The 27475-nt window shown below is 38.8% G+C and overlaps 1 protein-coding gene across 1 annotated transcript in view; it reads left to right on the top strand.

Annotated features, from left to right (window-relative positions):
- LRRIQ1 (leucine rich repeats and IQ motif containing 1) overlaps window positions 1-27475 on the top strand; it is a 262613-nt gene that overhangs the window by 63941 nt on the left and 171197 nt on the right. The window contains exons 10-13 of the mRNA XM_036298965.1: window positions 4655-4848; window positions 5377-5504; window positions 10258-10331; window positions 13617-13710. Of these exons, the coding sequence (XP_036154858.1) occupies window positions 4655-4848; window positions 5377-5504; window positions 10258-10331; window positions 13617-13710 (490 nt within the window). The remainder of the gene's footprint in view (window positions 1-4654; window positions 4849-5376; window positions 5505-10257; window positions 10332-13616; window positions 13711-27475) is intronic.

Raw genomic sequence — 27475 nt, 5'->3', positions numbered from 1 at the left:
TACTTCCTTCTTTTTCCTGGATGCTTTGAGGATTTTTTCTGTGTCACTAATTACTGACAGCTTAATTACCAAGCGCCTTGAAGTGGGCCTCTTTGGATTAAGGTAACTAGGTGTTCTGTTTGCTTCTTGGATTTGAGGTTCTAGTTCTTTCCATAGATTGGGAAGTTCTCATCCACTATTTGTTTTAATAGACTCTCCATTCTATACTCTCTCTCTTCCTCCTCTGCTCTGCCTGGATTCTGATGTTATTTTAATTTTTTTATGTAATCAGAGAGGTATCATATGGCTCTTTCGTATTTCTTTATTCTCAGGTCTTTCTCTTCTTCCCTTTGCATCATTCCTTGATTTCTATTTTCAATATCACTAGTTCTTTCCACTAACTGGTTGCTTCTGTTTTCTGTGCTCATCAGTTCACTCTTAATTTCTTTAATTGCCTGCTTCATTTCCAGGATTTCTGCCACATTCTTTTTTAACAATTCAATTTCTTTGGAGAAATATTCATTTTGTTCATTGATTTGTTTTCTGAGTGAGCTGGATTGCCTGTCAGTATTTTCTCGAATCTCATCGAGTATTTTCAGAACTGCAATCTTGAAATCTCTGTCATTCAACTCACATAATTCCGTGTGTTCCAGCCTGTTTTCTGGGGATTTTTCATTTTCTTTCTGGTCATCGTTATTGTTGTGGTTGTTCATGGCATTCGTTGTTCTCCTTTGTTTTCCCATTTATCTCTGAGGAGGTCTTTCTACTTTGTTGCAGTAAATGACACTGAATTGCAAGATTTTTTTTCCTCTGTGGCCTCACAGTTTTGAGCCTCTGCAGCTTCTGTAGGGCTGTATTGCCTCTACAGCTTGGGGGTGAGGTTTGTTTTTCCTTCACAGTAATGTCAGTCCCTGACCTCCAAGGTTCTAGCCCAAGCACCCCTCCTGGGGTTCAGTGACAGAAAGAAACTGTCTCTACTGCAAGTGCTCTTGGCCTAAAGACAATACACTCCTGGAAACAATCCAAGAGCAACAGGGGAGGGGGGGCAAGATCTGGGAATCTAATCAGCGGCAGGGCTCTGTGATCTACTTTCTTTGCCTGAAAGCCGTCAGCCAGTCCCAGTCATGGGTAGCGACTCTGTAAGGAAGGTGTCTGCTGACTCACAGCTTACGCATGCAACTCAGATCCCATTCACAAGGCGCACCTATGGTTCAGATACTCTCTCACTGTTTGTGTGTGCGACCACACAATGCCACCACTGCAGTGGCTATTCCAACAGCCAGCCACTTGCTGGGTCAGCTCTCTATTGGTCCAGGCTGGCTGAGAAAATTGCTCATGATTGCTGCCGTCAGTTCCCAGTTGCTGCACTGAAGACATGCTGCTGCATGGTAGCCGTGTTCAGCTTCCCTCCCTTTTCTCATCTCCCCGCTTATTCCAAGGAGCTCATGTTAGTTGTTCCAGTGTGCAGGTCGCTCAGGTGTGCATCTGTGTTGAGCAGGGACTTCTTTGTTGAATTATAGGTGATTATTTTGTTGAAATGTTAGGGGGAGAGGATAGATGCGCCCGTATGCCGCCATTCCTCTGATGCCACTCAACTGTATATAATTTGATGTAAATAAAAATGCCTTTGAATAAATAAATTATCTTAGAGGCCTAGTGCACGAAATTTGTGCACTTGGGGGGTGGTCCCTCAGTCCAGCCTGTGCCCTCTTGCACTCTGGGAGCCCTTGGGGGATGTCTAACTGACAGCTTAGGCCCATGGGGAGCAGGCCTAAGCTGGCACTTGAACATCCTTAGCACTGCCATTGAGGCAGGAGAGGCTCCGGCCACCACCACTGTGCTCGCCAGCAGTGAGGCCGGCTTCTGACTGAGCAGCACTCCCCCTGTAGGAGCCCACTGACCACCAGGGGGCAGCTCCTGCATTGAATGAGATCAGGCTGAAACTGGCTCTCTGACATCCCTGAGGGGTCCTGGATTGTGAGAGGGTGCAGGCCAGGCTAAGGGACCCCACCGGTGCACGATCGAGGCTGGAGAGGGACCGTGGGAGGGCTCTAGGGTCTGTCTGGCCCATCTCATTCAGTCCCGATCGGCCGGACACCAGTAGCAAGTTAACCTACCATTCAGAGCATCTGTCCCCTGGTGGTCAGTGCACGTCATAGCGACTTGTCGTCCAGCTGACTGCCCCCTGGTGGTCAGTGCATGTCATAGTGAACGGTTGAGCAGCTTTAGCATATCATTAGCATATTACGCTTTCATTGGTTGTATGGACTACTGGACACTTAGCATATTAGGCTTTTATTACATAGGATAGTTTTATTTTTAATTTTACTAACTACTATCATCCTTACAGTATTCAATTTGCCTTTTCCTCTATTATCCTTCCAATTGTTCTCCTACTTTATCTGCAATTTCCTTTCAGCTTCTTATGCCAGATCCTTTACCATTTCTCATTGTGTAACCTAATTTGTCATTCTGAATTCTTTTTTTGGATGACCTTTGAAAAGTTTCATAAATTCTTCATAGTATTCTTTCATAGTATTATTCACTTTAAATGAGTTAATTGAAAATTATATTTATGATTAGCTCTGAAAAACTTAAGAGCAATGTACATGCCTTTTAAAAATATTGAGCTTATACGAGTAGCTTGCTTAAGACATTTAAATATTTGATAAAGGACATTTGAAGTTACACAATTACAAATTAATATTAATTAGTATTTCATTCTGCCTGGAAAGCATTTATCTGCTTCAGTGGGTTTAATTGATGCTCATTAGATATAATCATAGAGTATACTATACTCCAAAGTATTTTTATTTCAGCAGACTTTAAATTATATTGCGGCTAATACATATTACTATTATATGTAATATTCTATTTATAATCCCTCAGAATTGATAATATATAATTGGTTTATTATTTTAAATTAGTCAAATATCTAATAGGGTAGAAAAATTTACCCCTGAATGACATCAGATAATAATTTTCTCTCAGTCATAATTGCTATTTTACATTACAGGGAAAATACTTGTACATTGATCCTAGATAAGAATTTTTTAAAAATATAAGGTTATTCCTTAAAATTAAATTTCAGTCTCTCTTTCCTTCTTTGGGTCTTCTATGCATTTTCCTGCTTCTCTTGAATATTGTGTAATCATTTCTCACTATAAAAATTTTACTTTTAGCATAAAATATATTCTTTTTTATAAGAAATATTCATTTGTCACATTGTTACTTTGACTCAAACTATTAGAGATACTGTAATTTTGAAATATCATTTTTCTTGAAATGTATATAAAGTATTTTATAATACACTCATAATCCTTACTATTATATTATCACCACTTAGTCAATCCAGTTAGGGCATGCATTTAAAAAAACATGAAATAGAATTAAGTTTTCTGTTCTGTTCCACTGGTCTATATGTCTGTTCTTGTGCCAGTACCAGGCAGTTTTGAGAACAGTGACTTTGTAATATAGCTTGGTATCTGAAAAAAAAAATTAAAAAAAAAAATTAAGCTCTTAAAACTGAGTTAAAAAAAAACAAAACATATGAAAACATGTTCAAAGTCACTAATCATCCAAGAGATGCAAATCAAAACAACAATGCGGTACCGTCTCACACCTGTCAGATTGGCTATCATCAACAAATCAACAAACGACAAGTGCTGGCGAGGATGTGGAGAAAAAGGAACCCTCCTTCACTGCTGGTGAGAATGCAGACTGGCGCAGCCACTGTGGAGAACAGTATGGAGTTTCCTCAAAAAACTAAAAATGGAACTCCCATTTGACCCAGGAATATAGGAATATATTCCAAGAAACTAGAAACACCAATTAGAAAGGATGTATGCACCCCTATGTTCATAGCAGCACAATTCACCATAGCTAAGATTTGGAAACAGCCTAAGTGCCCATCAATAGATGAGTGGATTAAAAAACTGTGGGACATCTACACAATGGAATACTACACTGCGGTAAAAAAGAAGGAATTCTTACCATTTGCAATGGCATGGATGGAACTGGAGAGCATTATGCTAAGTGAAATAAGCCAGTCAGAGAAAGATAAATATCACATGATCTCACTCATTTGTGGAATATAATGAACAACATAAACTGATGAACAAAAACAGATCCAGAGACAGAGAAGCATCAATCAGACCATCAAACCTCAGAGGGAAGGTAGGGGAGGGTGAGGGTAAGGGGAGAGATCAACCAAAGAACTTATATGCTAGCATATAGGCCTAACCAATGGACACAGACAACAGGGGGGTGAGGGCATGAGTTGGGGCGGTATGGGGGTAATGTGGGGATAAGGACACATATGTAATAACTTAATAAAAAAATTTAAAAAACTGAGTTTAAAAATTATTTTTTAAAAAAGAGTCCTTCTATCTATCCATTGTCCCATTGTCATTAGAAAATAAAACATTCTGTGCCCAATGTACACCTTTTAGAATTTTGTTCACTTTTCAATTGATATATATCATTCAAAAATATATCTCCCCAGTACAAGTTTAAATAATAATACATTTTACACTTACACAGTTTTCAGTAGGAATCTTGTCTAAGACTTTACTGATACTAGCTTTAGCAAATATAAATGCACAATTATTCTGAAACTCTCGTATAGAATCTTGAAGAATTATGATACAATTGATCTGGAAAATTTTTCTTCTAGGTGGTTTAGAATCTTTAAAAAATCTTCAGCAACTAATTGTGGACAACAATCAGTTAATTAGTACAAAAGGCCTTTGTGACACTCCTACCATTATCTACCTGGATTGCTCACATAATCATCTTACTAAAGTGGAGGGCATTGAAAACTGTGGATTGCTTCAAATACTGAAGTTACAGGGAAATTACCTAAGTGAGGTAATTGCTTTGAAATCATTTCTGTGATTAATGCAACATTTTTCTTTTGATGAAAATATCAACCACATATTTCAAATAAACTTTGATTATTTTTCTTTTGCTTATCAGTGTATCTGATTTTCAGTTTATTTTAAACTATTGTACACTTTCCAGTATTTAAACAAATGTTTGCCATAGTTAGGAAAATTTTTAAAGAAATCTAATTTAACATTACTTTTTCATAATTCCAAAATATAATAAATTAAATCTTTTAAGTTATATTTTAGTATGTAGTGGGATTAACTTTTCTATCATGTAATTCTAACTAAAATTCAGCATAAAATACTTTCTATACAAAATTCTAATTGAGGTTAATTCTTAAAAATTTAATTTATACTAAAATTTTCATAACATTATACTTTGATTTGTGATACACAGTTTACCAGAATATATCTGTTGTTAGTTTTGATAAATTTTATACTTTTAAATTTGGTTAAGTGACAAAAATATTTTGCTTAATATAAGCTAATGACACAAATTTAAATACAGATTCCACCCTTGGAGAATCATGTTCTACTACGAGAATTGTACTTGGATGATAACAGCATTTCAATTGTGGATGCATGTTCTTCGTATTGGCTGCCTTTGCTACAAAACCTGACTCTGTCTCAAAACAGGTAAAAAATGAACTTTACTTAATAAATGCAGTAAATGATTACTTAATTGTGTGGTCTTCATACTAAGTGGAAAAGCTGTTAGTTTTCCCCCCAGTAATTCATAGAAAGTGCATTGCAATGAATTGGTACTTAAATTATAAATAGAATTTTATAGAATTTAAAAAATTAAAGTGTTTTGACATACCCTTGAATTTTAGTAGACTTTTAATTGTCACTTATCCTACTCATTTTGTTTTTTCTCAAAATGTACTTGTAGAAAACTCTTAGAGCAGGTTTGTTTATATTTGTAAAGAATATAGTCCTTGGAAAATACAGGAGGTAGTTAATTTAATTCAGAAGGATGTCTCATTCTCTCAAATGGTACTTATTAAGTCCTGGAAGAAGGATTTTTAATCTGCTCTCAACTTGCATGTCTTTTTGTAACTGTTAAGATAGATTTAAATTTGATTTCCCTAAGGATATAAAGTAACACTTAAAAAAATACCTTAACATTAAATTGAGATGGGTACCTGTCACAGGAGTTCCATTTGAAACCACCAAACATCTGGATCTTTGCAGAGAATAACTGTTGAAACCAAAGCAGGAGCACAATATGTGTATGTCTCCCTCTGTTTAATATTTCATTGAGACTGTTCAGACTAATATGATTAATTTGTTCACGAAAGGCACATGGAGTATGGAAAAGGAACCACCTTTAACATAAATTTCTTCTTTGAGTTACATAATTCTTGCAAAACAAGTAAACAAGTACAATCCAATGTTAATATGTATATCTATCCCCCCACAAAAAAAGTTTTCTCTCAGTCTCTGCCTGAATAGTGTTCATCTTTTAAGCATGTACACTCCAAATGGTTTAATTTATATCTATCATATACTATTCCACTACTTGACAAATCAGAACCAACTGTGTATTCAAAAATACCTTCACATTGTTTTAATCAGATCTAAAATATGAAAGGTGATTTGACTTTAAAAGGATATTTATTCCAGAGTCAGCTCTATCAGATAACACTATTTAAGCAATTTGGGCCACCCAAAAACCCATTGGATTTTTTATTCAATATTTCCAGATAAGAGATAAAATGTTAATAGAAATACTTAGCTGTGCTTTGGATATATGCAAAAAAAATCCCTCAGTAGTGGACATATTTAGCATATACCATAGAAATGTTTCTCAAGCCACAGTGATGAGCATAATATTTTAAAATATTAGAAATATTTAAATTATGAACATTTTTGAGAAATAATGCCTTTAATCTTATTGAGCCATTGAAATCATCAAAGAAATATTCTACTTTTAAAAGTTAAAGGTGATTCTGGCTAATAGATTTTTGCCCTATCAATCTGATATGACTAGGAATAATATATGCTAGACTATTAAAATTTATTTTAGAGATAACTAATTATAATTGGTATACTTAAAATAAAATTATTTATTTATAATTTTGTTTGCTTAGCTTTATACATTTTATATATTGAGATAATGCTTGCTATTTTGTGGGATACAAAACTGAGTAATATATGTCCTTTCCCTCAAAAAACTGTTAGGAATAAAAGAGCTTAATCTTGAACTTAATATATTTAAAAAGAGATTAAATTATATAATATGCTTTTTTGAACATTTTAATACTGCTGTCACATATTTGAATTTAGTTTTTGTGGATCTCTCAAAGCTCTTTGTACATCCAAATGTCTACCACTTTTGAAAGGATGAAAGGGGAAGTATGAGGGAACCATGGAAACGTGATTGATCTGAATGAACATATACAGTAAAAAAATTATTTTCTAAAATCATAGTAAAAATAATTTTCAATCTCAGGATTTTTCATAATAAGCTAATATGATAAACTGTAAAGAGTAGCCATTTTACATTAAGCTTTCACATATGCATTGACCTTTTCAGAACCATATCAGGTTTGGTAAAATTCAGACTCAGCAGATTTAGGTTTGCATTCTGAATCCACATTTATCTGTCAGTTGACATTGAACAACTCTTTTCTCGCTACCTGAACTTCACTTTTTTCATGTGTAAAAAAAGATAATAATACCTACCTAACCTATTTTATGAGGTATAATAATGATCCAAAAGGAAAATGTTAGTGTATTTGTAAACCTGAAAAAAAAAATTATAAATTAGATATTTGTATTTGTGGCTGGTATGTCTTTTAAATTTTATATATTCTTCTTTTAGTTTTTGATAAATATTTTCATCACAGGGAAGAAATTATGTCCATATGCTCTTTTTCCAACAAATGAAATACATATAAAGAATGATACTTAGCACATATTCTTTGAAATACTTGTTTCATTCTGACTTCTGTTTTAAATTTTCATTAGGACATGTGACTGTTTTAAGTTTGACTCTGCGGAGTTATAACTGGAGGACTCTCTGGCTTCACAAGCCTTTCTACTTCCAGTGCAACTCTAAGTAGGAGCAGAAAGTGGAAACTATTACCCATCGGCTGCTCATTGTACAAATCTTTTGCTTTTTGTCGTCTTTGAAATTTATATCTTTTTTATGCCCAGGGCTAATGTGACAAGGTCAAATAGTATTAGGTTTTCACTAATGTCCTTTGTCTTTCTGGTTTGAATTTTCTTAGGAAAAATATACACAGAATGTCAGTAACAGTTCTAGAGTTTGTGTGTTTTTGTTTTGTTTTAAGATTCTACTATTAGGTTTCTACCATCCTAATGCATAGTCACAAAGGTGAATGAATTGCCAGTTTTCTTGATTTAAATTTCCAAAAATGAAAACGTGATTCTAAAAGCATGGCTATCGGAAAAGATAAAATTTCAATATTATTAAAATATTTGATCAAACCAAATATTTTTTTACTTTAATAGGTATATGCAAAGGGTTTTTTTTTTAATTCTAAAACTTTCTTAGTTACTTTTACTTGATGTCTTCATACAACCTGTATTTTACCTCTACCGTATGTTGCTATGTAAGTAATTGGTGGAAAAAAAATTATATACTCTGAAAAAAGAGAAAAACTAATTATCGGCTAATCTTTCCAAATCTTTTAATAGAAGAGCAAAGAGTTATTATTGGACATATATTAAAGGTAGAAAACAAATAAGAATTTTCTTTTAATAAATACATTTATTAGAATTATATATTGAAGAATAACTTCAATTTCCTATTTGTAATAATAATGTAGAACATGTCTAAATAGATATGTCTTAATGTTAGGGCTTAAATCCATTAAGTATACAGTGACAAAGTTTTAAGGTTTTTTTTCCCTTTATTTTCTTTGTTTTTCTGTGTATATGTGACATTTCAGTAAATTTTACTATTAAGGACTCTGTGTACAAATAATGAAGTAAATGTATAAATGAAATGGCCATATTTTTCCACGTTTTCTTTTATTACCTTGGATTTCCCCCACTGGACGTTGTTTTTAAGAAGTAGTGTTGTGTAGGTTTAGTATAAATAGTAATATTGTACTTAGGATTGGCTACATTCAGAGAGATCTTCTTCCAGCCTGTTATTTAGTCTATGTTTTCATCGGTAGTATCCTCTGTCTTTCTGCTAATACAGAACAGGATAGTACAAGAGAGAAGTCAAGGTCAGTACAAGTGATAGTTTTGTGTCAGATCCATGAGCCTCCAGTAACAGTATTATTCTGTAACCTTCTAAACTTAATAGTAGTGTATATATATTTTTTTCAATTGCTAAGAGCTGTTAGAAATAAAGATGAAGAAATCTGCCAGGCCAACTGAAAAGGCAATATTTCTTAAAAACAACAACACAAAAAACCTGGAAATTAATGCATACTTTTTTTGTACTATAAATATTCCTTCCACTGAAGCATATTTTGAACAATTATAGAGTTCCAACATTTATAATGGGAATTGGTTCAGAACACTATTGTGTTTGTGATGAGAATATATTTTATATGAAAGAATTTTTGTTTTATTTAAAGATTCAGATGATTTGACTTAATTTTTATTTCCAAATATCTAGGATAAGGTGATATTATGTTCATAGTAAGTATAGACTTGTCTTAGAAATGTAAGTCAAACTAAAGTTAATTTTTCTTTTATGACTTTTGTTTCCAATGATGTGATATTTTAAATATTATGTTCCTTGCTAGAATATAGGCTCTTAATGACAATTTTAACTTAGAAAGTAATAGACACTTTTAAAAGTAGGAGGAAAGTTTATTATTAGAATTTGAATATGCATAATTTAATAAGAGCATTGATTTTAAATATTCATATATTTCTGCCAGACTTGTCTATACTACTGTTATAAAACATTTTCTATTATTATTAGTGATTATAATCAGTTATCTTGTAAAAAAGTGAAGATACATATTTTTATGAGTTTTTCCTTCTAATGGTTTAATCCAGAAAAAATACATAAATATTATAAATTTGGCCTTATACGAAGACAAAAACAATTAACAATAAAACATTCACTTGTTTTTATTTAAATAACACATATACACTAAAGAAATGATATTTGTTATTTAAATTGGCAAGCCCATGATAATTTCTCTATAGAAATAATATAAGTTTTACATTATAAAATAAATACTTATATTTTATAATTATTGCATTTTAATAAGTACTGTTATTTAGTGTTATTATAATTGTATTTTAGTGTACAAATACTATTGCATATTCAATTACATATAATTGCATATCATTTAATTGTACTATATGATTTATAATTATATAGTTAGTTCAATAATGTTAAGGCCTTTCCAATTTAAAAATTTTATGAATTCTATTTTTTTGTTTTCAGCTTGGCAAAAATCACGCCACTTTTTCATTTTGTTTCTCTGCAAAAACTGGATGTCAGCAACAACTGCCTTTCTGGTAAGTTTATAATAATATATAATTGAAAAAAATTTTTTTTGAATTTCTGTTCCAAATATCATTGAGGAGCTGTTTTAGATAGACGTATTAATGATACATACACACACTAACATAGAGAGGAGGAAAATTTTCCCTTTTACCTTCTTAAGTTCTTAGGCTGAGACTAAGAATTAAACTGACACAAGAAAAACAGGGGAAAAAAGTTTTAATTGTAGCGTTTCCCCCCCACACACATATACATGGGAGTTCTCCCAAGAAAAATAAAGATCCCAAGAAGCAGTTAGAATTGAACACTTACCTAGAGAATTGGATAAGTGTAGTAAATTATGAAAATGTGACCAGGCAAAGGTGCTTGGTTTAAGGAATTTAATTAAATAAAAAATTGACTAGGAAATAAGGGTTAGTTTAACAAGTTTGTTTGTGTATATTTCTCTCAGCCTCTCTTCCTGTCCTTGTGAGAAGAATGTCTCTTTCCTCCTGGTATAGGGAGGGTATCTTTCACACAGGAATTCATCTCCTGCTTTAAAGAAAAAGAAGAAAGGTCAGAGTATTTTTACATCTGCTGTTTTATAAGTTCCTTAAAAAAGGCATGGTGAAATAATTCAGTTGATATATTCTTCCCACCTTTAAAATCATACCACTTCCATATCTTTCTGGTAGAACTGGGCATATCTCTCAATTATATTGTTATTTTAAATTCATATACCTTGAAACTATGAAATAAGTAGCCTAGTAAAGGTAAAAACAAAACAAAACACAAAACATTGTCTAACTTGTCGACTCCTAAAAGGTATATAGTAGACACCAATTAAGAATGTACTAAATTAAAAAATGATTAATTCATTTGGCTGACTCATCCCCCAAAGTTTGCCCATCCCTCCTCCCTGTGAGTCCCCTCATAAAGACAACTATAGTTCTAATTTGTCACCATAGGTTAATTTTGACTGTTATACTTTTTTGTATCAATGGGATAAAATAGTACATTATCTTTTGCTTCCAATTTTCTTTGCTGAACATTCATGAAATATTCCACTATGTCATTTATATATGTAGTTTGTATTGTTTGTTTGTTTTGCTGAATTGTAGTCAATTATATGAATATAGAATACATCACAATTTGTCTATTCTCCTGTTGATTGATATTTTGTTTGTGGTTCGGAGATACTATGATTATAAAGTTCCTCTGGAAAATCTTATGTAAATCTTTTTGTGGATATATGTTTTCAGTTCTCTTGGGTAAATGCAACGTGTGAGAGTTCCAATTGCTCGATTCTACAGGGTGTTTTATATTTCATTATTGTTTTAGTTTGCATTCTCATGATGAAGAATGATATTGTGCCTCTTTGCGTGCATTTTTGATGACTTCTGTATATTTTTATGTCTACTGAAGTTTCTTACCATTTTTAAAATTTGTTTATTGCTTTTTTCTTATTGATTTGTATAAATTAAAATACATTCTGAAGTTATATTTTGTAAATATTTTCTCCCAGAACTGTTTTACTTATTAATTTTATATGTAGATGAACAGAAGTTTTAAGTTGTGATAAAATTAATTTATCATATTAACTATTTTTCTTTGTGTCCTTTGTAGTATTTTCCCACCTCCAGAATGAGATGATTTTTCATGCTTTCTAATAGAAGTTTAATACTTTTAGTTTTTACCTTTGGGTCTTTGACCTATCTCAGATTAATTTTTATGAATGATATGAAGTAGGGGGATGAATTCAGGTTTTAATATAGATATTTAATTGTTTGAGCAACATTTGTTGAATAAGCTTTTTCAACATTGAATTACTTTGGTGTCTTTGTCAAAATTGATTTACATTAGGCTACTTTCTATTAACGTGTTTCTATTAACTGCTTTTCTCTGAATGCTAGGTCATATTTTTCTATTTCTTTTTATGTTTAGTGCTTTGTAACTGTATGTTGAACATTGTGCACACAGTTTATTTACTGGGTCTGGGCATTGTTGTCCTCCTTTTAAAGGGCGTTAAGTTTGCCCTAGGCAGTTTGGCTCAGTGGATAGAGCATTGGCCTGCAGACTGAAGGGTTCTAGGTTTGATTCCGGTCATGGGCACATGCCTGGTCTGTGGGCTGGATCCCTAGTCGGGGGCATGCAGGAGGCAGCCAGTAATGATTCTCTCTCATCATTGATGTTTCTGTCTCTCTTTCCTGCTTCCTTCCTCTCAATAAAAAATATTTTTTAAAAAAAGGTGTTAAGTTTAACTCTGGCAGACAGTTAAAGTAGTAATAGATAATTTGTTTCTGTCAGTCTTCATTTTATTCTCTCCTAGGACAACTCATTTAAGTTTTCAACTCTTAGTGCATGCCCCTACACCAGGCCATTTCATTTCCAATGCATAGCCTTTTGGATTTTAGTTGAATCTCTACTCAGTTGGGCCTCATTCTGGCTGGGCTGGAACTCCAATGTCTTTCATGTCTGCATGAACTGTAGTGTCATTATTCAGCTCTTAGCCCTACAGAATGTGATCTCTGCTAGTTTTCTGTCTTTTCTGCCTGTATAACACCTAGCCCTCCTCTAGGGACCTGCTGTAAATCTTCACATAGACTCTTCTCCCACCTCCCACCCCCAACACATATATACACAGCTTCTTATCAGTACTTTTTACCATAAGTTCCAGCTTCACTTCTAATCTTTGCTTCCTCACTCAGCAAGATAGTTTCTTTGCTTGTTTTCCAATTTCTTGCTCTGAAGTGGTAAAATGCTTTCAGGTAGAAAACTACTGTGCTTGTAAGGTCACCATGTGTGTTTCCCTTCTCTCAGAGTCAGGCTTAAAAACAGGTGCTTCATATGTAATTGTCCAGTTTTATGGTGGTTTTCTGTGGGAGAGAAATTCTGAGATTGACCGACTATTTTTATTTTTGTAAGTTTAATAGGTCCATGTAATTCTATTTAAGGATATGTTCAATTTTACCACTTATCCTATTACTTTAGATTTCACTTTTTCCAATTTTGTGTTTACAACCTTAAATGAACTGTTTTAAGCCATTTACACACATTATTTAATCCTCACCCTGTGAGATAGGTATGAAACTGAATTATAAATCAGTTGTATGATTTACATAAGTTCACACAGCTGCTAAATGGTAGAAATATATATTCTGGCAGTAGAGTCTGTGTTCTTAATATAGTATGTATATTGTTTTCTGCGGAACAAATACTTTTTGTTGCTTATTTAACAGCTAATTAAATAAAATGTTCATTTAATTATGATTTCTTTATCTGAAATATTTCATAATGATTCTTACTGTTTATTTTTATAGATCTTACAAGTACCCTAAAGTGGTTTGATGCATGCTGTTCTCTTCGTGAATTGAATATCACTGGAAACCCACTTCTTCAAGAAATAAACTGGAGGTAAAAAACAAAACAAAACACTGTTGTACCCTATGTACATACTTTATGATAGTTGTAGAGAACAGAAGTGGGTGAAAATTGTTTTGAGTATACAGTTTGCTTGGGAAAAGTTAATAAAGATAATTTAAAAGTTATTCAAGACAAAATAGTTTTGTAAGAATAGTTTGAACATATTTTTCAACCTATAATAATTTTTGGCATTTTATGAACTAATGCAGATTTGAATGGATAATTCTGATCCATATTACCATTTTGTGATAGTGTTAGTATGATGTTAACTTGTTTTTATTTTTATTTATGAAAAGACATTTATTTGTTGGGAATTACTTTTTATGAGTCACCTAAATCTCTTAAAATTGTTTCCCTTCTGTCAATAATTTGATTTTGTTTTAATTTCTTAAAATAGGAAGTTTGTATATATTATATGTATTATAAGCACATGTGATTTCATGCCTCTCTTAGAAACATTGCAGTACGTAGGTGTAAATGAAGGAAAGTATTCTGTAATTTTAAAAATTAATTTTCCTCCTCAAAAAAGTTATTCTAATTGAAACTCTCATATTATGCTAGCACTGTTTCCCCTAAATTGACTAGCATCTTTTATATAATCAACTTTTTAAAAGATAATTTACATATAATAAATGTGTGTTTTTTTTTAATCACCCCAGAAAATTACCTCATTCGCTGTTGCTGTCAGTTCCTTCTCCTGGGACTTTAAAAATGCCTCTCCACTGTCTTTATGGCTTCCATGGTTTTTTACCTAAAGTTAGCTGACATTCTTATCTTCATTCCTCTGTCTCTGGATACTTTTCTAAAAAATCCTCACCTAAGGATATGTTTAGACAGGAAGGGGGAGGGGTGGAGAGAGTAAGGGGAAGAGAGAGAGAGAGAGAGAGAGAGAGAGAGAGAGAGAGAGAGAGAGAGAGAGAGAAAGAAAGAGGGAGGGAGAGAGAGATTGCCTACCATATGCGCCCAACTTGAAACCTAGGTATGTGGCCTGACCAGCAATTGAACCTGCAACCTTTTGGTGTACAAGACAATACTCCAACCAATTGAACCATCTGCCCAGGTCTGTCTCTGGATACTTTTTTAAAAAATGTGTTTTTATTAATTTTAGAGAGCGAGGAAGGGAGAGGGAGAGAGAAAAAACATTGAGTCTGCAACATGTGTCCTGAGTGGGAATCGAGCCAGTGACCTCTCAGTGCATGAGATGTCACTCAACCAACTGAACCACACTGGCCAGGGCTGCCTCTGGATAGTTTTAAGATGTTCCCTTTTTAAGTGCTTTTCAGAAGTTTGATAATGATGTGTTTGGTATGATTATATATGGATTTATTCTACTTAGAATTAATTAAACCTCTTGGAATTAAGGGATTGATAGTTTCCATAAAATCTGAGAATTTTTGCCCTGCTTGGTTTGGCTCAGTGTATAGAATGCCGGCCTGTGGACTGAAGGGTCCTAGGTTCGATTCTGGTCGGGGATTGGGGGCACGTGCCTGGGTTATGGGCTCAACCACCGTTGGGGGGTGTGCAGGAGGCAGCCGATCAGTGATTCTCTCACATCATTGATTTTTCTATCTCTCTCTTCCCTCTCTGAAATCAATAAAAATATGTACTTTAAAAAAAATCTGAGCACTTTTGGCCATTATTTTTTCAAATATTTTTCTGCCTCCTTCCTATCTTGCCTTACTAGGACGCCAATTTCACCAATATTATACCAGTTGATATATCCCAGAAGTTGCTATTGCTCTGTTATTACATTTATAATACTTTTTTTTCTGGCTGCATTTCACTCTTAATAGTAATTGCTGTGTCTTCAAGTTTTCTGATATTTTCTTCTTATGTATTTACTCTGTAATTCATTTGATCCAGACTATTTTTCAATTCAAATTTTAGATGTTGTTATTCATCTTTAGAAGTTTCATTTATGCCTTAACACCATTTGCAATTTTTCTCCTAATCATGCTTATGTTTTTCTGAATCATCTTGGTAGAATATTTATAATGCTGTTTTCACATTCTTGTCTGCTAGTTCCATCAACTTTTTAATTTTGAGTTTGGTTGTCAATGGTTTCTTTTTTCTGATTGGGTCATATTTTCCTGCTTTTTGTATAACTGGTCAATTTTGGTTGCATTACAGACATTTTAAATTTGATATTGTTGATACCATATTTTTAAAAAATTAAATGGCTTCTATTTTGTTTCTGACATGCAGCAGCTAAATTACTTGGAATTAGTGAGACATGTTCAAAGCTTGCTTTTAAGTTCTGTGGGAAATCTTTAGACTAGTGCTAATGTAGTCCCACTACTGTGGTGCTGAGTTTCTGAGTATTCTTCCTAATACCTCTTATAGGTATTCTTTCAACTTTAGCTGATCAGAATTACTTTCAGTCCTGTGCCCTATGTGGATTCCTATCATGTTTCTGCCTTTTGCTTTCCACTGGTTCTTTCCCTTGTTCTCACACACCCTCCGATCATTACTCATTTACCCAGGTCCAGGTCAATTGCATCCCAGAATACTGAGACTTGCGTATGTCCACTTTGGAATTTCTGGTGATGACTCTGGCCTAAACTTGTGTTTCTTTTTAATGTTCAGAAGCATGCATTTGTTAAAAGATTCAACATGATTTATTATACATTTGACATTTGTGTCATGTCAGGTCATGGGTACATCAAGGCAGAACAAAGCTAAAATAGACTGGGTATGCAACCCAGTACATCAAGGTGAGTTGGTAATATGCAAGTATAGGGAAAAGCAATCATTTCTTAAAGTTTAGATAGGAATATCTGTTTCAGGATACTCAGAGTTTGGATCAAGTCAGCAAGTCTTATGAATTTGATCATGTAGTGAAAATAGAACAGTCTTGAGCAAAATATAGGGGAGAAGGAATTTAAGATTTAAAAAGGGGTTGTTATGACACCTGACTTTAGGGCAGAAGCAGTTGACTCTTTGCTCTGACTTGTTTTCCCTATGATACATGGCCACAGTCAAGGAGACCCTGGTTCTGATATCTTCAGAAGGCATATAGAATATCTTACAGAGGAACCAGTGATCTTGTAATGGTTAAAATTTCTATATCTTGTTTAATTTACCTGCCGAACAAGACAAGAGAGTTTAGGGAGTAGTCTCTGCTGCCTCCCTTGTCTGAGGCCTCTGCTAACCTCTCTACTACTCTCTTGCCAGATGTACAAGGTTGGGCAAATGTAGGTTTACAATTGGAATAAAAGTAGATAAAACAATAATTAATAAATAGCTATACAAGTATAAACTTTGTTTTGTGTACTCACAACTATAAACCTACTTTTACCCACCCCTGAATTGGTTTCCTGTATTTGTTAATTGGTCTTTAGTTAAGAAAATTGCATTTTTACACCAAATCAAATACCTGTGTAATTTGCTACTTGTGAAACTTTTGTATCACAGTAGAGGTATTATCTTTGCCAGAAAGTTTTTTTTTTTTTTTCCCAAAGCTCAGGTTCCACATAAATTTTTAATGTTACACTGTTGTTATTTTTCAGGAAACATTTTTATGTATCCACATGTTTTAGAACAGAACTTGTCAATTTCTACTTTAGAAACATGCTTCCAAATACAGTTTAAGTTGTGTAGCATAGAGGAAAGAGTATAATCCAGTGCAGTAATTCTCATTGCTATCCCTCACAAGATCACAAAAATTACTTGAATTCTTGGGTTACATTGAATTTCCTTTATAAAGGCATATCCCCAGACCACCAACTTTATCATCGTCTGGAAACCTATTAGAAATGCAAAATCTTGGATACTACCCAGACTCACTCAATCAGAAACTAGGAGATGACGATTTATCTGTGCTTTACTAAGCCCTTTGTATGATTCCATACACATTAAAGTTTGGAAATCACTGTGTTTTTAAACAAGTACATTCTAATCCTGCCCCATACTGTGTGATTCTAGGCAAATAACTTCCCCAGGTCTCTAAATCATCATTGATAAAGTCATGATAAAAATAGTGCCTGTTTTATGGAGTAGTTGTGAGAATTGAATGGGATAATATACATATTTTTTTAAGAATAATTCCTGGAAGCACACAAAAAATCTACCTTTGTCTATTTCTAGGGAAACCAGACTATATATATATAGGTCCTCAATCTCCAAGTATTTAGGGGGTGCCTACCATATGTAAATAGTGTCATAACATGTTGGACATTATAAAGGAAAGTCAATGTAACCCAAGAATTCAAGTAATTTTTTGTGATCTTGTGAGGGATAGCAAAGAATGATAACCATGAAAACTAATAGCAAACACTCAAATAGCATTTACTTTGTGCCAGCACTGTTCTCATTTAATCCCTACAATATGCATAGTTAAATAATTAACTGGTATCCCCATTTTATAGTTAAGGTAAATTAGTCACAAAAAGGCTAAATAACATTGAAGGTCCTACAACTAGCAAGTGGAAGAGCCCAGATTCAAACCATGCAGTGAGGTTCCAGAGTCTGTGCTCTTAACTCTTACATTTTAGTACCTAACACTGATAATTATTGAAGGTATAGATATGGTTTAGAAATTTGGGAATACCATCTTTATTTAGTGCACCTAGGAAACACTGCCTTCCCTGAAGAGGAAAACTTTGAGTTAAACCTCTCAAGTTTGGTAAGATTTAAAATCAAGTTTAAAAAAACCACACAAATACAGAAAACAGCCTGATGAAGGAAATAACTGCAAAAAGAGGTCAGGTGTCTGTGTTAAAAGTCTGTGCTTCTCTTGCTTTGTGATTTAAAGCACTAACCTCAAATCTTGGGTTCTTATTTCTAGGATTCAGATCTTAGAGGAAAATCTTTCATACAAAAAGAAGAGTATAATTATGTCCAAAAGACTCTGCTTGGCAGGAAATATTATTTATAATGAAAATACATGGTGGGCTGTTTTTAAATAGCTATCTTTATTTTCCAGAGTAACTATGTAGACTAAGTCCACAATGCAAAATAAAATAAGTAGTTATGTCCATGATTCAGAGCCATGTCTTTAGGGGCAATGGTTTTTCTATTAGGTGTTGGACAGATAAGACATGGATTCTCCTGCTGATCCAGTATCAGTTTCCATTTAAGGAGCTGTTATGCTGCCAGTTGCAACTAGAAACAAACTATCTATAATAATAAAAGTGCAATATGCTAATTAGACTGGATGGCCGAACTACCTTCTGGATGACATTCCTGGACAACCTTCTGGACAAAGCCGGGGCTGTGAAGGCCAAGTCAAGCCGTCACAGCTGCGAGGGCCAAGCCCCTTGCAGGAATTTTGTGCATCGGGCCTCTAGTCCTATATAATAAAAGGGTAGTATGCAAATTGACCCTAACGGTGGCACAACTGGTTGCTATGATGTGTACTGACCACCAGGGGGCAGATGCTCAATGGAGGAGCTGTCCCCTGGTGGTTAGTGTGCTTCCACAGGGGGATTGCCACTCAGCTGCCTCATGGCTGGCCAGCGCAGTGTCAGTGGTGAGAGCCTCTCCTGCCTTCGTGGCAGCACTAAGGATGTTTGACTAAGCCAAAGGCTCCCAGGCTGACAGAGGGATGTCTGACTGCCAGCTGGGGATCGGGTCTAAGCTGGCAAGAGGACATCCCCCAAGGGTTCCCGGACTTCGAGAGGGCACAGGCTGGGCTGTGGGACCCTCCCGAGTGCCTGAATTTTTGTGCACTGGGCCTCTAGTGTCCTGAATAATCTTCAAATTTATTTTTATTTATATGAAGCATAAACACTTATTTTTAATAGAATATGCTTGTGGTAAACATACTTATATTAGTCTATTAAAATCTAGATATTGAATTTATTGAGGGGTGTCATTGGTAAATAAAATTGTATAGGTTTCAAGTGTACAGTTCTATAATATATCATCTGTATATTTTATTGTGTTTTCACCATCCAAAGTCAAGTCTCCTTCCATCACCATTTATCCTCCCCTTACTCTCTTCTATCTCCCCCCACCCTCTCCCTTCTCCTCTGGTAAACACTATGCTGTTGTCTGTGTCTATGAGGTGTTTTTTTAATCCCTTCACCTTTTTCACCCAGCCCTGCAACAACCCCCCCCCCCCCAAAAAAAAAGATATATAGCTAGATATTCACATGTTGCACTTACTTAACTATATATACAGTGGGGCCTTGACTTACGAGTTTAATTCATTCTGTGACGGAGCTCGTAACTCAAATTACTCATATGTCAAATCAATTGTGAACAAGTGAGACACGTGATGCTGGGCTGATATTGTGGCGTTCACTGTGAAGTTCACTGCGCCAACTAGCGGTGGGGTATCTGAAGCTGGCTCGTAACCCGAATTTCAGCTCGCAACTCAAAGTAAAAAATCGGCCGAGAGACAGCTCGTATCTCAAAAAACTCGTTAGTTGGGACACTCGTAAGTCAAGGCCCCACTGTACTTTATAGTCTTGAAGAAGATATTTAATTAGAAATAATACTGAAAGAAAATAGGTAGTATTTATATCATAAATACTAGAGGCCCGATGCACGAAATGCATGTACTAGTGGCGGGGGGGGGGGGGGGGGGGAGGTCTCCCAGCCAGGCCTGTGCCCTGTCACAGTGTGGGAGCTGCACGATTGATCGCCCCAAAGAGGTAGGCCCTGCCCACCCATCTGGGGCTCCTCGATGGATTGCCCCAAAGAGGTAGGCCAGAGCCGGGGGTCCCGCCTCCACACCATGTGAAGCCAGGATGTGGGACCCCCAGAACCCTGAGGCAGGCCTCACCATGTGGAACCGGGCCCCCAGGAAGGCTTCCTATGCAGAGTTGGGACCCCCAGGGTCCCCAGACAGGCCTCGCTGCATGGAGCCGGGGTACCCGCCTCCTCCCGGCTCCGTGCACAAAGCTGGGAGGAGGTGGGACCCCCAGGCAGACCTCACTGCATGGAGCTGGGAGGAGGCAGCACCCTCAGGAAGGCCTCGCCGTGTGGAGCCGAGGGACCCCCAGGCAAGCCTCGCCTCGTGGAGGTGGGATCCTCAGGCAAGCCTCGCCTCGTGGAGGCTGGACTCCCAGGCAGGCCTCGCCATGCGGAGCTGGGACCCTCAGGCAGGCCTTGCCACAAGGAGCAGGGAGGAGGCGAAACACCAGGCAGGCTCTGTGTCACACATGCAGTGTCAAGCCCAGCCCCGCCCACCTGCGTGCGCCCGCTGTGTGCACAGCCATCTTGTGACAGCATGAGGGCATCATGGCGTGATGACCACTTAGGCTTTATTAGTAAAGATATACATAATTTAGCTATTATAATTTTTATATTTAAATGAACTTTTCTGGACTAGAGTAATACCAACTTGAAAATAGTACATATCAAATTTCACTTATATTAGTTGGCATAATTTTTCATAATTTTAAAAAGACTCATTTATCTAAAGGTTTTAATATCTCATAATCTATAAAATATGGATTTGCTAATGAAAGTATCAACTCAAACTTTAACCAGTATGTTCCAATGAACTTTACATAACCCTTTGATACCAACAAAGGGATTAGTTGTAGATTTTCCCAATTGGCTTTTCACTTTCATGTCTAGCCAGTGATAGCACGGACAAAACTGATGTGCTAAAAAAAATCTCTTTTTAGAACTTAAACCACAGACTCAGTTTGGAATCTCCTTTGGGAATTTGTTTCACTCATTAATGATTAATAGAGCTTCTTAAGTGACAGAATATTCACCAGGAAGTTTTCACTAAATGAAATATTGATTCAGCCCTTGACCAAGAGGAACCCAGATGGCAAAACTAATGTTGAGTTACATTGTATTCTTATACATGAAAAAACTTGTTACAGCACTTTCTAATATATTTATCATACAGTCCTATAAGGCTGAATTTGAACTTAATTAAGGTCAATCCATGCACTACTGTTACAGATCTGAGAACTGTTCATTTAAAAAAAATTAAAGAAAAAATATTTTAAAGTAAAAGACTAACTCCACTCTAGTTATTATGTAAATCACACATTTTAAGATGTTGTCACACTTGTGAAGTTCCCAAGCAAATGAATTTTTTACATCCAAAAAACATTCGAAATATTCGGACTAATATAAATCATTTGGTAACTTTTTTTATATAAAGATGATAAATGTAACATTAAAATATTCCAAAGGTAAAAATTCAAGCCCTGTTGAACCACCAACTCTAGAATTATTCCCTATAGCTAAAATGGTGTATTTACTTAGTAATATCTATGTCAATAACCATGTCCAAAATATAGTATTTGGTGATAAAGTGCCATTTTGTCTCTTGATGATGTAGTTTCAGTTAACATCAGAATAGATTCCACATAGCACCAACTGCACACCTAGAAACAAACCTAATGTCCACTATTACTTTTGAATTTATTTATTTTTAATTATTTTGTTTGTAGCTTAAACATTTGTTTAGTTAAAATAAAATATGCTGGGGGTAAAAATTTTGATCTGTCCATTAATCTGAAAAAGCAAATTCTTATATATTTTTTTTCTCTAGGATTGTATTAGATTATTTGGTTGAAGTGGCTCTTTATTTTATCTTCACATTTTAAAATAGAAAACTGGTTTCTTCTGTATATTTGATATGGATTCTCTAATTTCAGTCTCACAGGAATATTTTTCTACAAAACTTTCATGCCACTTATATAAAACCAGAGGCAGCCCTGGCCGGGTGGGTCAGTTGGTTGGAACATCGTCCTGTACACCAGGGAGCTGAGGATTTGATTCCTGGTCAGAGCACATGCTTAGGTTCTGGATTCAATTCTCAGTTGAGGTGCATATGGGAGGCAAGGATCTCTCTATTTCTTTATCTGTCTTTCTCTCTAAGTAAAATCAATAAACATATGCTCAGGTAAAGATTAAAAAGAATTAATGACAATGTTAATCAGTGAACAGATCATCTATAATAATAAAAGCGTAATATGCTGATTAGAGCAGACGTCCTTAGGGATGACCTTCTGGATGAAGCTGCCTTGCCCAAGGCAGAGGCGGAGGAGGCCGCAGTGGTGGCGGGAGCTGAGGCTCTTGCAGGAATTTCTTACATTGGGCCTCTAGTCTATCTACACTAATTAAAGAGAAAGCTGCAAATTAACCATCACTCCGCTACACCCACCAGCCAATCAGGAGCGAGTATGCAAATTAACCCAACTAAGATGTCAGTGGCCACGGTGCTGGAGTGAGCAGGAGGCTTGGGTTGACCCTGGTGATGGAGGAAGCCAAGCTTCCCGCCTACCCTGGCTGGCCCTGGGCTCCGCTCAAGGCTACAAAGTTTCAATTATAGAAGATAAATAAATCCCAGATACCTGCTTTCAGCCCACCCTGGCCTCTGCTCAAGGAGGCGCTGGGAAAAAAAAAGGAAAAAAGAAAAGGAGAGGCAGGGAGCTTCGGTCACTGGGGGGCGTGGCAAGCCTGAAAGCGGTCATCAGCCCCTCACCCAGGCTGGCCAGGCACCCCTGCGGGACCCCTCCCCCCCTGAAAGGGCTGTGGGCAGCCTGAGAAAGGCCCTCAGCCTCTCACCCAGGCTGGCCACACCCCTATGGGGTGACGGTCCCCACTGCGGGGCTTGGCCAGTCTGCAAACAGCCATCAGCCCCTCACCCAGGCTGGCCAGGCACCCCTGCGGGACCCCTCCCCCCCTGAAAGGGCTGTGGGCAGCCTGAGAACATCCCTCAGCCTCTCACCCAGGCTGGCCACACCCCTATGGGGTGACGGTCCCCACTGCGGGGCTTGGCCAGTCTGCAAACAGCCATCAGTCCCTCAACCAGGCTGGCCAGGCACCCCAGTAGGGACTCCCACCCTGAAGGGGGTGTGGCCAGCCTGAAAATGGCCATAAGCCCCACACTCAGGCTGGCCACACCCCCATGTGGTGAGGGTCCCCACTGCGGGGCTTGACAAGCCTGCAAACAGCTCTCAGCCCCTCACCCAGGCTGGCCAGGCACCCCAGTGGGACCCCCACCCTGATCTAGGGATGTCTGACTGTCAGCTTAGGCCTGATCCCCCTGGGAACGAGCCTAAGCCATCAGGTGGTCATCCCCCGAGGGGTCCCAGACTGTGAGAGGTCACAGGCCGGGCTGAGGGAATGCCCCCCCCACCCCAGTGCACAAATATTTGTCCACCGGGCCTCTAGTACATATATAAAAGCCTAAGTGACCGAACGACCGAATGACTGGTCAACCAGTCAGTATGATGTGCACTGACCATCAGGGGGCAGATGCTCAATGCAGGAGCTGCCCCTTGGCGGTCAGTGCGCTCCCACTGTGTGAGTGCTGCTTAGCTGACAGACCTTTCCCAGTGGCCCAGCCTGGCAGTAGACACTCACTCCCTCAGTAGTCCTGTAGGTCCAATCTCCGGAGAATGGTCCAGGCACCGACGGACCAGTGCCGCCAGCACAATCCCGACAGTGCCAGTGGCCTCCTGGAAGTCGGCCTCGGGCACCATGGCTGCCTCCCCTTCCTAGACACTCTACAAGGAAGAAACAATATAAAAGCAACTGCTAGGTGGCTCTCGACAACCAGCGCAAACATTAGCAGGATGGATCCAGATCCTGGGCCAGCAAGGGCATCCCACCACCCACCCGGAGGGCCGATCATGTCCCAGCTCCCTCCTCAGCCTCCTCGGGATGGGCGCCAGATGCAGGGCTCATGGCTGGCGAGCACCGCTGTAGTGGCGCGAGACTCTCCCAATTGGGACTAACTGGGCACGAGTTTGTAGTAGGTGCAGTAGGGCCAAGACGAGTGGGAGTGACAAACAGGAGTAGCAGGCAGCATTGGACTGCCAATGTCAGCCCAATCCCCACAGGCCATGCCCAGGGACCCCACCCATGCACCGGGCCTCTAGATGTAATATAACTACCTAGGCCCACAATATCTCTTATATTTTTTGGCCAATTCTTCTAACATCATTGATATATAGGTTTTGTTATCATTTTTCATGAAAGCTTTATTTTTCTTGAAAATTAAAGACAATTTTTAAATGATTACAATTCCAGAGTTAAGTTTAACCTGAGCATCTCTGATTTTAGCATAATGTGTTGTAGTCTATTTCATTCCTAATACCATGGTTGTTATTCTGTAAGGTGCACAAGGCTATATTTTATAATTAGAGACTAGAGGCACGGTGCACAAAAATTTGTGCACTCAGGGGGTCCCTCAGCCCAGCCTGTGCCTTCTCACAGTCTGGGACCCCTCTGGGGATCTCGCTTAGGCCCTCTCCCCGGGGATTGGGCCTCAGCTGGCAGTCAGACATCACTCTGGCAGCCCGGGAGCCCTTGGGGGATGTCCACTTGCCAGCAGGAAGAAGGCCTAAGCTGCGGTTGGACATCCTTAGCGCTGCTAAGGAGGTGGGAAGTTAAATAAAACTTCCCACCACTGCTCCCACCACCACTGCTGTGCTGGCAGCCATCAGCCTGGCTTGTGGCTGAGCAGAACTCTCCCTGTGGGAGTGCACTGACCACCAGGGGGCAGCTTCTGCAATTAGTACCTGACACCTGGTGGTCAGTGTATGTCATAGTGACCAGTCATTCCCAGTTGTTCTGTTGTTAGGGTCAATTTGAATGTTACCCTTTTCTTATATAGGACTAGAGGCCTGGTGCACAAAAATTTGTGCACTCGGGGGGGAGGGGGAGTCCTCAGCCCGGCCTGTGCCCTCTCGCAATCTGGACACCTCAGAAGATAACGACCTGCTGGCTTAGGCCTGCTCCCGGGTGGCAGAGGGCAGGCCCAATCCCTAGGTGCAGCCCCTGGTCGGGCTCAGAGCAGGGCTGATTGGGGAGTAGGGGCACCACCCCCTGTCACACTCAAGGCAGGGTCGATGGGGAGGTTGCAGCGCCACCCCCAGTCACACACAGAGCAGGGCCAATCAGGGGGGTTGGGGCTCCGTACCCTGTCACGCACAGAGCAGGGCCCATCAGGGGGTTGGGGAGCTCCCCCCTGTCACTCACAGAGTAGGGCTGATAGGGGAGTTGGGACACCGCCCCCTGTCACACACAGAGCAGGGCGGATTAGGGGTTTGGGGTGCCACACCCTGTCACACTCAGGGCAGGGCCGATGGGGAGGTTATGGCTCTACCCCGGTCACACACAGAGCAGGGCCCATGGTGGGGGTGGGGTTGGGGCGCCGCACCCTGTCACAAACAGAGCAGGGCCGATCAGGGGGTTGGGACGCTGCACCCTGTCACACACAGAGCCGCAGGGCGATCAGGGGGTTAGGGCACCGCAGCCTGTCACACACAGAGCCGCAGGGTGATCAGGGGGTTGGGGAGCTCACCCCTATCAGGCACAGAGCAGGGCTGATCAGGGGGTTGGGGCGCCTTCCCCTGTCACGAACAGAGCAGGGCTAATAGGGAGGTTGTGGCCCTGCCCTCTGTCACACACAGAGCCGCAGGGTGATCAGGGGGTTTGGGCGCTGCCCCCTGTCACGCTGATCCCAGTGCTGCGAGGCCTCGTGGCTCCACTGATCCAGTGCTGGGAGGCGTATTACCCTTTTACTATATAGGATAGAGGCCTAGAGCATGGGTGGGGGCCAGCTGGTTTGCCCTGAAGGGTGTCCTGGATCAGGGTGGGGGTCCCCACTCTGGTGCCTGGCCAGCCTGGATGAGGAGATGATGGCTGTTTGCAGCTGGTCACACACCCTTCAGGGTGGGAGTCCCCACTGGGGTGCCTGGCCAGTCTGGGTGAGGGACTGAGGGCTATTTTCAGGCTGGTGGGTGACTGAAGCTCCCAACTGCTCCTTTTTTTCTTTTAATTCTGGGCCAGCTTTATCTCTGAGGCTTGGCCCCAGCTCTTAGGCCTTGGCTGCTAAAAGCAGGTATCTGGTTTGTTTGGGTTCTATAATCAAAACACTGTTTCAAGTCCAGCTCTGCGATCCCGGTTGGCTGAAAGCAGGTTTCTGGGGTTTTGTTTAGCTTCTGTATTTGTAACTATGTTTCAAACTGCAAGCTCAGAGGCCAGCAGTGACAGGCGGGGAACGTTGGAGTCCTCCGTCACTGAAGCAAGCAAGCCTCATGTTCCCTTCAAGCTGCCTGGCTGCCGGCCGCCATCTTGACTAGCAGTTAATTTGCATATCGCCCTGATTAGCAGATCGGAAGCGTAGTGGACATATGGCTAATTACCATGTTTCTCTTTTATTAGATAGGATATAGGCCTGGTGCACGGGTGGGGGCCAGCTGGTTTGCCCTGAAGGGTATCCCAGATCAGGGTGTTGGTCCCATTGGCGTGCCTGGGCAGCCTGTGTGAGGGGCTGATGACCGTTTTCAGCCTGGCCACGCCCCCTGGCGACCGAAGCTCCTAGCCTCTCCTTTTTTTCTTTTTTCTTTTTTCAGTGCCTCATTGAGCAGAGGCCAGGGTGGGCTGGAAGCTGGTATCTGGGATTTATTTATCTTCTATAATTGAAACTTTGTAGCCTTGAGCAGAGCCCAGAGCCAGCCAGGGTAGGCGGGAAGCTTGGCTTCCTCCTTCGCCAGGGTCAACCCAAGCCTCCTGCTCACTCCAGCACCGTGGCCACTGACATCTTAGTTGGGTTAATTTGCATACTCGCTCCTGATTGGCTGGTGGGTGTAGCGGAGTGATGGTTAATTTGCAGCTTTCTCTTTTATTAGTGTAGATTCCACCAGACCCACCAGTACATGTCTGATGTAACTGAAGACTCTGTATTTTAAAAAGTGTCCCAGGTACCACTGGTGCAGCAACTCAAGGGCAATCTTTTCAGAAACAAGACCTGCAGGGTTGAAGGCACACAGAGATCTAGCCTTGAATTCCCATCCCATGGATTTAGAGTGATTTAGATAAAGGA

This window comes from Myotis myotis, unplaced genomic scaffold, assembly GCF_014108235.1.
Source record: "Myotis myotis isolate mMyoMyo1 unplaced genomic scaffold, mMyoMyo1.p scaffold_m19_p_3, whole genome shotgun sequence".
Lineage (NCBI taxonomy): Eukaryota > Metazoa > Chordata > Mammalia > Chiroptera > Vespertilionidae > Myotis > Myotis myotis.
Note: the sequence above shows the minus strand (reverse complement) of the source record. Positions and strands in the feature narration are given on the sequence as shown.